At 38.9% G+C, this 13227-nt stretch overlaps 1 protein-coding gene across 1 annotated transcript in view; it reads right to left on the reverse strand.

The window, feature by feature from the left end:
- The window catches only part of SMOC2 (SPARC related modular calcium binding 2), a 96948-nt gene extending 89528 nt beyond the window's left edge, over positions 1-7420 (reverse strand). Inside the window, exons 1-2 of the mRNA XM_008643395.2 lie at positions 7268-7420; positions 5558-5729 (exon numbers count right to left, since the gene is read on the reverse strand). Coding sequence (XP_008641617.1) covers positions 5558-5729; positions 7268-7420 — 325 coding nt within the window. The remainder of the gene's footprint in view (positions 1-5557; positions 5730-7267) is intronic.
- Positions 7421-13227: the final 5807 nt, after the last annotated feature.

Below are 13227 nucleotides of genomic sequence, written 5' to 3' on the forward strand. Positions count from 1 at the left end.
TATTCCAAACGTACTTAAACTTTATTCATTGCCATTAAATACTTACTAGAAAGTATAATCAGAAGCCAACTCCACGTGATTTCAGAGACAACACAAATTGTAACTTCTCTACGCAGATACCTTTTTCACCAAGATGTTGAATGTTTTGTTTTTCAACACTTCCACTACAGTGTCCTGATGTGTAACGTCTTGAAACATAATATAAATGAACACTCAAAACTCAAATGAGGTTGGGGCTGACAAGTGTTTGTATCAGGACTGCCAGCATCACAGTCTGGAAACTTGCAGTCATCCTACAGATTAAACACAGTGTCTACAGTGAGAAAATATGTCTGAAAAAGGAGGAGACAGCTTCTAGCTAAAAGTATTTTAAGAGACAAAAATCTGCCCTATAATCAATTTTCCCCTGTAAGGTTTATTTTCAAAAATTCCAAAGCTAGTACCACTTCTCAATATATTATTTTTTTAAATATATTTTTCAATATAATGAAAAAACCTGTATCACTCTTTTTTTTTTTTTCATAAAAGATGAGAAGAAAAAAGAAAAGGGAGAGGAGAAAAGGTAGAGATGAGGACATGTGAAAACTGTCCTGTTTTCAATGTACAGACTGTGCAAGGTCTCACTCTGTTCGGGTTTATTGTTAAGACTGACACCTCGGTCCAGTCCCACTTTCACTCATTTCAGTTAGAAAAAGAACCATACCTACTCACTACTTTATTCTCTCTCCAAATGAAACACCTTGGGAGCATGTTCCACCTCCCAAACACATCCCACAGGGCTGCCTTCCAGGCAGCAGGTGCACTGGCCAAGGCAAGGTCCCTGCCCACACTCGGAGCTAAGGGACGTGCTCAGGCACCGCAAGCACACGTCAAGCTCACACCCGCCTGGCTCACAGGCAAACCTGGGCTGGATGGCAGCCTCCATGGGAATTCTGGAAAAGGTGTGCACTCAGAAACCACATCCAGCATTTACAAACCAGTTCTGTAGCTAGCGGGTAACTGTAATGTTTCTCCAAATTACGCTTGGATTCATTAATTATGGGACCAAGATTAACTTGTGGTCTCAAAACAACTACTGCCCAGCAATGCCTTCATTCTATTCACAAAGGGAAAATTCTATTGGCATGTTTATTCAAAGGCAGAAATTTCAGTTTATCTAAGAATGCTTTTAATCCATTCATTAACACATTGTGCTAATGGTTTAAATGAGTGAAACTTTTCTCTATTTCTGAAAGCCTTAATTTAAAGAAACAAATGCTGAGCATTTTTTTCTTTGAGGAAAGCAAATAGTAAAATACCTATTTTATGAGAAATTTCACTCCTATTTTGATGTGCTTTGATTCTTTATGTGGCTTGTGAGAACGAAGATATTACCTTTTGTCGTATCTATGATAGCTCATAAAAGAACAGCATTTTTAAACAGTGAGGCTCTTTAAGATACCATAAATGAATTAAGCTAAACATGATCTACCTAGGGTTTCCAATGGAGAAAGGGGATCTACATAGCCACAGAATAAAAATTACTCTGTTCTGTGTGATGGCTCCCCTTGGTGTACTCACAAAGCAGTAAGTCACTGCCGGGGCCAGCTCGGCAAATACTGAATACATACTCAGTGTTAGCCAGATTAAATTCCAAACCCCTCAGAAATTAAATATCACTGTGTAAAGCTCTAACATTGCCATTTTCAGTAAAGACCACTTAGAGATTTGTGAAAATCCAGTTTAGCAGTTTCTTGTAAACCCAGGTTGCTGTTACATGATGATAGTGAAGTAAGGAAATGTGATGCAAGCTGGCAGTGGAGAATTTATAGTGACTGACTCCAGCCATTAGAGAAGTCTTACTTTAGTGAAGTACTGGTAGAGAAACCACAAAATCCAAGTACCTCAGCTGGGATATTTTAAGAATTCTGTGTTAGGGCAGAGGTATGCTGGCAAGACGGTACATATGAATTTGTTTTTTCATTGATCACAATGATCACATTGATCACAAACACCAAATATTACTACTGAGCCTCTTGTTTGATACATTCAGAATATTAGTCTCCAGGTCCCCAATTATCGGCGAGGTACATTCACTAAAAAACAAACTGAGGAATGAAATGAACATTCTTAACACTATTTAAGAAATAAGAAGAGAAATAGAAGAAAGAAAGAAAGAAAAAAGCTGAACAGCCTTAAACCTGTAAAAGAAGGCACCTCTGTGCATGCTGCCTGCTGGGAACAGTCCATCTTTTCCCTGAGCTACATAGATACAGTCCTCAGGAAAGCACAGCTGGCCAGTGCCCAAAGTGCAACAGGGAGCACTTCCCTGCATGGTTCTCATACTGCCTCCTTGCATTGCTTAATTAATTTGTGCAGACATAACGTCTGTGTTTTCTGAGCAGTTTAAAAGCAATTATATTGCTTTTCCACTTCTTGTACGTTTTGTTCCTTTGGCTATGCTGGGCCAAATTTACTGTGAAGCACTTGTGGGCGCATGTGGCTGATCCCCATCACAGGTGATATTTTAACAGTCCTCCTAACACAAGTAGTATTTCTCAGCTGTCAACACACATTTATTTATTAGATCCGTAATGTGGTTGCACAGTAAATGTCTGTGTCAAGCAAGTGGCATATCTCCAGAATTTCAGAGTTAAGATTCTGTTTGTAAAAGTATCAAAAAATGTGGATGCTCATCTACAGTGTACACAGATTATATGAGACCTTAGAATCTCCAAAGATAGGCTGGAAAATTTACAATATTTTAACTTGTTACAGCATTTCCAAGCTTAGTAATGGATTCCAGCAATGGCTGGAAGTGGACTTAAAATAAAAAAAGTTACAAAATTAATGTCTTCAGGAAAAAAAAAAGCGATTAGAACAGTCTGTTTTGATGGTGATTTTGTTTCAGGTGGGTTCATTCATTTTCAGGTCTGTTTAAACTGTTTTGTTCTCTGCTGCTGTCATCAGGAACTAGAAGTACAAGGGAAAAAGTTGTTTAAATGCTGCCATTTTACTGTGATCTTTTAAGCTTCAGGATCTAAAAATGGTTTCCTTTGCAATGCTAAAGAATTGCCTGGGCTGAGCACTCTTGCTGTGAATGGAACTTGAATTAGAAAGGAAAGCAAGCACACACAGAGCAAACTATCCCTTTGTAATTTTAGTATTTAAGTGTTCAAAACCAAATAGATGAGAAAAATGTTGAGAACAGGTGAGAAAGAGAAAAAAGAGTCAATCTAAATTTGGCTTTCTCAAGAAAAAAGAAATCACAGTTCTGAATATACAAACAAGAAATGATGGACTCAAAATTATTCCAAAAGGCTGTCAACATAAATTGTCAAGGTCTTTAGATTTCTACTGATAGACTGAACCAAACAAAGAGCTAGTCACCATTAAATTAATTAAAATAGTACCTGGAAATATTTAGTTTTCAGAGAAGATTTTTGTGAGGTGAATAAGGATTTTTTTCAGAAGACAGGAGGAGACAGACTTAAGATAGCCTTTTTTGATCAATGGTGGATGATCATCACAGCACGGATTTAAAGTTGTGAAGTTTATACCAGGAACCATCTCTTTTCTCCCTTCAGAACATCCGCATGAAAATGTTTCTTTCTTTCTTTCCCTTTTACCTGCAAGCTCAAACCTTGTTTCAAAACCAGTGCTTTAATGGGGCGTTAGGGTGGGTGTCTGTTTTTTCAGGGGGTACAGATAAACACTTCCAATAGGATCTGTTTTCATTCCTACATGGAATGAAAGTAAATTCTGAAACCTTGAAAGTTGTTCTCTAATTAAACCATCACTTTTTGGTTAGCCCTAGTAAAACAACCCTCCGCTTTTTGATCAAGCATCACCTGCAACAACAAATTTAACCACTCAAAAGCAACTGGCTCAAAAGGTCTTAATCAGAGGACTTCCTTAGCTTTTTCAGAATGTTTGATATAAATTAGCCCTAGCAATGGTAAAACTGAAACTGCAGCTAAACCAAGGAATTGTCTTTTTCTTCTTTAAAACTTGCTTGAAATATTTCTGATGATCGCAGCCATAAGTAGGAATAAAGACATTGGTCACTTCAAAATTTAAGACTGCTTTACTGAATAAGAAATACTATGAAAATGTAAAATTACAAGAGCACTGGTCTCTTGCTGATATTGACCAAGTAAATTATTAGCAAATATCTGCCTATTACCAATCAAAGGAAAAAAACATTTGATTGATGAGAACGTGATGTGCACCTGCTATCAGCAAGACTTAAGGTGCCTAAGGTGTCTAATTCCATTTCTGCAATTGTACTGACACTTTATCCATTAATAAGTACACAGCAAATGAGCACTTCTCCAAATTGCAGCTGTTGACTGAAGAAAAATTTGACAGCATCAATGAGGAAACCTTCAGTAGAGCAATTCTCATTTTAATGAAGAAAATTTCTTGCAGATGACCTTTTCAATATGGTATAAAAAACAATAAAGAAAAACACTCAAAACTAATTTCCATAAAGCTCTAATGTATAAAATGAACAAATACCAAGTGCACAATAATTGTCTCTGTCGTTCATGAGTGTAACAAAAGCTTTGGCTCACATAGCTTCATTATGTTATCCTTGTTCACCATAGTAAATAGCTCCATCATGTAATACAATGGTTTACTATGAAAGGGCTGAAGAATGAGGATACTGTTTCATCCAGGCAGAAGATGAGACAGAATGTCTCTTTGAAGCAGTCTTGATGCTTCAGAGGTTTGCAGGAGCTAATGGAGAGAGATGATGTGGAAAATTGCCTCCTAGAGGTTGAATTGGTGTGGTCCCTGGGGTTTTCTTTCCCCCACCCCCTGCCTCCACTCCCTGCCACTCTCTTTAGGACAGAGAGAAAGGGAAAGTAAATCTTTATGACCACTGCTATTCTTACATTTTTGAGAGATCACTGTGTTGGGAATCACCCTACACTTCAGTAAGGAACTGCACTGTCTAGTACCACGCTAGTCTGAAAGTTAAAAGATTTAACTGCGGCTATTTTGTAGGGTTGCATGTCACCCAATTTCTCTAAACAGAGATCAGAAGTAAAAGAGTGGGTGATATAGGTGGGAATGGCCTGTGAGGGCTCTATGCATTGCAAAGCTTTTTTTGTTTTTCACTTTTTTACACTCAACCCACCCTACCACCACCACCACCCCTGCCACACTACGTGATTGCAGTTAGGAAATACAAGACTTAATTTCACTGTCTCAAACTCAAAATACCAAATTGTAGTAGACAAGAAGCCTTGCAAGATAAAAATCATAAGAGTTTCTCTGAAATTGCCAGTGATATGGTCCTTCAGAACAAGAACCTAGCCATGCAATTTCCTTAATAGTGACTTACTATAAAATAAGTGGGTGTGGGAGTCATACTTTTGATGAAGGCTCAAGATTAATTTATCTTTAGATAGCATATTGTTATAGAAGTAACAGGATTGATTTCAACCCACTTGCTTTTAGAAAACTCTTCAAGTTCAGCACTCCTGGTTTTCCATTCACAGACATTTCAAACACTATTTTAGCGTCTATTATTTTTCATTATAGTCAAGGGAAACTTTTATTTTCTCACCTTTGCAATTGCCTCGGTAGGCTATTTCCAGCTGAGGGTCTTTGCATTTTGCTCGTTGAAATTCACACCGGGACAGAAAAGTTCTTCCATCAGATGCACAGAGTGATTTCTGGGGGGATCCTGCACAGTCCAGGCTGCATTCTCTGTCTTTGTCTTGGTCCACTCTCAAAAACTAGAAAAAAGATATTAATGCTGTAGGAATGGTATTCCCATGTGAAAACTGCACTGTGGTCCCCTTCCCCAGCAAACACATACAAATATTACCCAAAACTGAAAAGAAAGTTCTGCCTTTTTAGTCTATTCAAATCCTAGTCAATTCTTTATATCTGGGATTTTTCTGCTGCTGCTGGGAAATGGCAGTAACTGTAACCTCTCCGTAATGTACATGAAATCAGTATCACAATTTGGAAGTCTCTGAACTGCTTTCAACCATTATGAATCTCAAGACAACAACTTGGAGTTTTTGAAGCGAAAATGGTGACGGCAGAAACATTCTTCACAAAAAAAGTGAGACAGCAATGGATGTTTGTCTATTTTATTACATATGTACTAATTATTCCACAATGACAAGCTGAAAAGTCTATTCTAAGATCCAAGTAGGATTTTTTACATAAATATTCTCATTGTGGATTTCAGTGTGCCTCTTTTCTAGTTTTGACACAAAGCCACACTGAACCCAACATAACTGTTCATCTCTCCACTGCCAAGACTGCAAGGCTCATGAGTTTGGCATCATCCTTGGCACGGTGAAAAGAAGGACCTTCTTACCCTGAAACACGCTGCCAAGAAAACCTAATTGGATCTGATGCTGCTACATGCCAGCTAAAAACAAAGACAAATGAAAAGATATTACATTATCTTCTGGGCTCTTGAAAAGCTGAGACTCGGAGTAGGTGAACTCAGTAAGTGCTCAGATGAATTTCTCTATCCTTCTGCTTCTGAACAAGCACAAAATTAAGCAAGGCATACAGCTACCAGGAGGTAATCATTCTCCTAAGCATCAGGAGGTGCCCAAGAAAAGGTCTTCATCCAGCTAAAGCCCTGTTTTCACTGGTGCTACTTCATCATTACAAACCTAAAGTAGAGAAAATTTTGAACTTCAGATGAGAAACTGAAATTAGAGGGAGGAAAATTTCAAGAAAAAAAAAAAAAGAGGTCAAAGAGTAGTATTTGGGATTAAGAATTTAAAAAAAAAAATGCTACATATAGTTCCCCTGCATTTTATTACACATAAGAATTATATAAAGAGTTATAAATCTCCATAATCTTCAAACTTAAACTGTGGTCTGTTTGCATTTCCTATCACTTAACATGAGGAAATACAGATGTTTTTCTGGAGAGTCTGTATGAAAATAGAGAGATTATCTCAAAGGTATCACTTTAAAATAGTGGTCAAATGGTTGGACTTTTACCAGAATTTTTATATTTTAGTGGCACACTAAGATAAAAATGAAAGCTTCCTTTTACCATTTTTTTTTTTTTTGAGCAATTTTTTACTTTTAGGAATAATTAACTTCAGAAGCAAATTACTCACATAATACACACAAACCCCAAATTTTTCTCCATGAAATCTAGCTACAGAGTTCCAGAAGTGGAGGACAGATGCTCCTTTCTCCCCATTTCAGTGTTATTTTGCAGATCCTTCTTGCCAACAGAAATTAATAATTAGCTGAGTGGGAAGGGAGAAAAACTGAAGTCATCTCCCTTTACCTGCACAATGAGCAACAGTGAAGACAGGCATCCATGGCTCTGAACAACCTCCAAATCATGTTGGTCTCCAGGGCTTGCCTGGGTGCCCTGATGAGATGCACTGTGGGAGCCCTGTGAAGTCTTCCAAACTTCCCTTTCTTGCCTGGGAGGCATCTGCAGGACTCTGAGATTAGGCCTACCTAGGACTGTGAAAAGGACTTCTCAAGGACAAATGGACCACATGGGGCCCCTGGCAAAAAAATGGGATCCTGTCCTCTGCTTTACCTCTGACTTTCCCTGTGGATTTGGTGATGGCAAATCAAGTGATCTCCCTCTTTCTATTTTGTGAAGTAGGGATCTGAGTACAGCCTTTCTGTACATAGAAGCCTACCCCTCTGTAGTGGCTAGGCACTTTGCCCCCCTTAATTTATCCTCAGCAAAATCCCTGTTGAGCAAAGAATTAGTTTTTAAAAGCACAGGAAGTCTTCGTGACCTACAGAAAATCATGCAGCAGGTCAGGGCACTGAACCCAGGCACCAGAACAAAACCACACATAGCAGCAGTCTAGCCTCTGTACCATTTTTCTCCCAGATTTTCCTCATTTGTTCTGTTTCGAGCTGTTGCAGGAGTTAAGATGGGTATGCCTGACAGTAACAATGTGGACAGAAAATCCCCTTAATTGTCTGAGGAACAAAATCCACTCCCTTGAGAGCATGATAGTTCACAGATAAAGCTGTATTTTAAAGGGCATTTATCCAAAGAGTTTTATTTAAGTATTTTATTATTTCAAAGCCTTAGAGGAGATTAGGGCAAATTAAGGGTTCAAGGATATTCAAGCAACCTGGAAAAGCAGAGGATGAAGACATACCCGGGAGACAAAACCACTTGAATAGCTTATTAGTTAGCCAAACCTCACTGGAGAATTTGGGTTGTACATTTAAACAATTTCCACCAGCCTCATGTAACTGAGGGATTTAAGAGCAGGAAGGACAAAAAGGCAAGCAAGTGTAAGGAAAGACGGCATGCAAAAGAGACTAGCAAATGTACTTAGAAAAAAACATACAGAAAGTATGTGATTGACATTTGGAAATACTTCATTATCATCTTTACTACAGCAGTATAAGATGATTCAAGTCAAAATCAGTATTGCTTGCTCACAAAGCCAAAGGAATTGATAAACACATCAAAAACTAATGCTGAAACAAGAAAGCGCTATGGAATTTTTCATGAGGTTTGCTATTTGTTCAAACAGGAACAAGCACAGTCCACTGACAGAAAAGCTGGGATCACACTGGTGCACATCTTAGAGCTTTATGTTTCAGAGAAAATAGTCCTTTTGATTAAAATAAGGCAGTTTAGAGAGAGAGAAAAATGGTTCAATACGGACCAGAAAGTGACTCACTCTCAATATTGGCTCATCCATTTCTGTCTTTGAATTAATTTAACAAACAAATGTGTTATTGTACAAACATGTGATTCACTGAAAGACAAGCTTAAAGCAGCATTTCTGTTGAATGCTGGTAATGACTGAAATTAAGCCAACAATAGTTGACCAACCTGAGATGGAATTATTTTGAACAACCAGCACAAACTGGAAAATTATGGCTAAACCCTATTAAAAAGCAAAACACTTTTAGCAGAGAGGTGTTCTTGCCCTAATGACACAGAAACCAGCCTAGTCATGTTTCAAAAAGTTTGTTTCAATTAAAAATTATGCCCCAGATTAAAAAGGCACAACTCAACTGGAGTTGCTGTAACTTACCTTCTCCTTTACATTTCGGTATCATTTATTTCAGCCATTCCAAAGCATTATACTTGAAAACACACAGCTTCCAAGGGGCCTACTATTCTGTAGTAGGCACTGCTTTAAATGCTCATGTAGTATTTCTGAGAAGGCAGAATAATATTGGGGCTATAGCAGAAAAATGTTTGATTTTAGGTTTACCTCATTAATAAAACGTAATTACTAAAGTCACCAGACATGTACCCACTTGACTTGCATAAGCATTGCTGAAATATTACTTACTGTCATATATTTCAGACATCATGGAATTCCAGTATTTTCTTTCCCTGTCCCACACCAAAGAATCTTAATAGTGGATGAAATCTATCACTGATGGTCCCAGTGATCTTTCATCTCTCTGTTACTGAAGTTCAGACTATGAAGTAGTGGATATCTGAAACCTTGCTTCAACTAGGTATAAGCATTGCTGAAATATTACTTACTGTCATATATTTCAGACATCATGGAATTCCAGTATTTTCTTTCCCTGTCCCACACCAAAGAATCTTAATAGTGGATGAAATCTATCACTGATGGTCCCAGTGATCTTTCATCTCTCTGTTACTGAAGTTCAGACTATGAAGTAGTGGATATCTGAAACCTTGCTTCAACTGGGGAAAAATATTTCTGCTCTGTTTTTTCCTCTGTTTTCTGCTCTGACTTATCTTTTTTGCTTTTTTTTTTTTTTTGGTCACTGGTGCCACATCTGGGCTATGGACAGTCAGGATGCTTATTTCTTCAACCACCAGCCATGTGTTGCAGTCAGTGAGAAAGTTTTTCCAGTACCTTAAGAGTAGGAATTTGATGTTTTCCTTACTGGGCTATTAAACTAATTATCAAGACAGCATGTACATATAACCTTGCTCACTGCTGTGGCGTAACACATATCTTCTCTTTACCTTACACTGCTCACTCTTATGCAGGGATTCAGTGCCATTCCCTCTGGCCTACATCCTGCAGCTACATCATTGCTAGGGCAGGAAAGGTCTTCAGATAAAACTGCGTCACATGCACACCTTCACATTCCAGCACACAGATCTGTGAACCCACCCTCTGTAGTGCACAGAAACTCTCACCTAAGCAGATGACAGAGCATAAGGTGAGAAAAATGGTGCTTGGCTAGAGAGGCAACAACTGGATGCATCTGCAAGCCAGAGTGCCACTCCAAGGAAGCAGAAGAGTCAAGATCCATGTGGCAGTCTGGTCATGGGGACCACCACATCTCTCTGCATTGGAAAAAAAGCTGACAACAGATGCACATAGGCTGAGGCACAAAGATTAGTTATTGAATCTGGCTCAAAGCCTGTTAAACACTAATGGGAAGTGCTCTACTATACATTTCATAATACAGTGCACAGTTGTGGACTTTGTCTTCAGTCAGATGCCACTGTTTGATTAATCTGAGCAATGCAGGGCAGTTTTGGCCTAATTTTTTTTTCTTTTTTTTTAATTTGGGCCAGCTTGTCTCTGATAATTGCAATCCTATAGAGACATCTTTAACACAAACACACTGTACATAAAGCATAACTCATAACTATGCTAAACCTATTTTTAACTTGCCCTAATATAAGTTTTCTTACTAAAGCTGAAGACCAGGAAACCACTTTTTCTGTCTGTGGATAGAACCTCCATCCTTTTCTGTGACCCCAAGTTAGAGTCTGGACTACAAAAAAGACAGATACTTAATTTCATGGATTTGGATAGTTCATCAGAGGTTTTTTTAACCAAACTTCCTTTAATTTACAGATTCCTTCAATTTTGACTGGACCTATATACCCTTCACTGACATTAGGTATTTAAGCACAGTGACAACAGGTTTTTATTTTATTACTCTTTGTGGACCCCTTATAACTGATATACAGACTTTCCCTTTGACCAATTTCCCTTTGACCAATTTCAGAATCTAAAATGCACCAGAATCTAAAGACAGGTCTAGACTGCTTGCAAAACAGGAGACTAACACCTCATCTTGGAAAGCTGAAGGCCAAAAGGGCCTGAAAAACAAGCAGAAGAGAGAAGATGCATGTTAGACATCACTGCTTTGCTTGGAAAAGCCTAGTGCAGACTACAGCTTTGAAAAGCAATTTCTTTATTCTGCATCTGGTTACTGTGAGACGCTGAATAGTATGATCTGACTTCCCTGATGCTGGCATGGGAGGTCTGCAAACAAACTATGGAGCAGTGCACTCTAAAGTGGTTCTGTGCTGAGGGCTTTGTGCTGGTGAAAAATGTGCTGATTTACAGTGATTTATGTAGTCATGCTGTTTCTGTCTGATAGCTGCCTGACAAGCAGATGTAGAAATCTCCAAGCTAGGAATATTTTGTTCCCTCTGGGCTTGTCTACAATGGAAAAATGAGTTAGAAAACAGTAATACGTGTGTGTGTGTGTGTGTGTGTGTCTGCATTTATGTTTGTGTGTGTATATATCCACACATGCAAGTTAAAATCTGTAAAGTCATATTCCCATGTGTATTTCAGACAAAGGCAATGATGTTTAAATATCCACGTTACATTCTGCCTTAGAGAGCATTCCAATCAGCTACTCTGTCTCAATTAATCTGCTTCATTGAAACCACTAATTTTTTCAATGTTTATTTCTTCACTCTTCTCCCAAGGAATGAAGCAGAAGATGATCCTCATGGGTCCCTTCTAACTCATACTCTATGATTCTAAAGTATATTTACAGGACAAACTCTACTCTCATCCCAATGCCATGGCAAAGCATTCAGCCTTAGCACTTAAATGGATGGAAAATTTAAGTTCTTTTTATCCTTGTTATTTAGGACAGTACCAGAAGATACCTTCAAAATACCTGCTCTGTATAACTGCTGTACTCAACCTCTCTTTAACAGATTTGCTCATCTTGAGCTGTCCCACTGAAGCAAAATGATCATTAATGACTGTTCCACGACAAACCCAGAGCTGAGTACTTGAAATTGTAACCCCCTTTTATTCGCAAACATACAGGACATCACTATTAAGGTTAAGCTTGCATGGAGGAATTTACACAGAAGCCATCACACACTGGGCCTGTGCAGCCTTAAGAAAAAAAAGACTGAGAGGAGACCTCATTAATGTGTATGAATACCTAAAGGTGGGTGTCAAGAGGATGGAGCCAGGCTCTTCTCAGTGGTGCCAAGCAACAGGACAGGAGGAAATGGGCAGAAACTGATGCACAGAAAGCTCTGCCTCGATATGAGGAAGATGTTCTTCACTGTGCAGGTGACTGAGCACTGGAACAGATTGTCCGGAGAGGTTGTGGAGTCTCCCTCGCTGGGGATATTTGAGAAGCATCTGGACTCAATCCTGTGCCAGGTGCTCTAGGATGACCCTGCTTGAACAGCAAGGTTGGACCAGATGACCCCCTGTGGTCCCTTCCAGCCTGACCCATTCTGTGATTCTGTGACTAATCAGATATGATTCTGATGAGCCAGGACATGCCCGTGCTTGCTATTACAGTGGGCAAGGCCATTTGCACTTAAAACAAAGAATCTCATCAAAACATTTCTGTCTCTTCTCAGTGGTTAGGGTTCTTGGTGTGTATCAGAATCTTCCCATTATAGTCCCCTACCAGACAAGTGAGCAGATTACTGACTTCAATTAAGTTATCTCAAACATCTGAAAATGAACATTTGGTCTTTGGAGCTCATTATTCCTGTTTACACAAAAAATTAGCGGCCCAGCCACAAGAGTGCAGCACTCTCCAGGGCAGCAAGCCATGATCATGGTGTCATAGTGTGGAAATAATTGTGTAGACTAGAAAAACGGGAAATTGGCAGCTTTAGGATAAGGTTCACCTGCCTTGGAAAAGTTAGATCATGTCCTAGAAACATCCCTTCTACCTCATAAGCTGGAGAATCTGATCAACTAGCTCTCCTGTTACTGTTTCAAGTCCTGTGAGAATAACCTATCCCATAGTGCCAAAGAAAAAAAAGGGGAACAAACTCTCAAAGTCCCAGGTTTCAGACAACTGAAACAGGGGTGGGGTCTAGATTTCCAAAATAACTTTATCGAAAGTGTCCCGTAGGCTGTGCATCTGCAGGGGCACACAGGAGACAGAACTGTCTCTAATACCTGCTGAAGCACTGTTTTATTGAAAAGGACCGTGTTAATAAACCTTTGCACACAGACACCCCCCACCACCACTACCTTTGCTTCATTATGTTTCATGAAACTTTTGAAATGTAACTTATGTGTA

Source organism: Corvus brachyrhynchos, unplaced genomic scaffold (genome assembly GCF_000691975.1).
Source record: "Corvus brachyrhynchos isolate BGI_N302 unplaced genomic scaffold, ASM69197v1 scaffold70, whole genome shotgun sequence".
In the NCBI taxonomy this organism is placed as follows: domain Eukaryota; kingdom Metazoa; phylum Chordata; class Aves; order Passeriformes; family Corvidae; genus Corvus; species Corvus brachyrhynchos.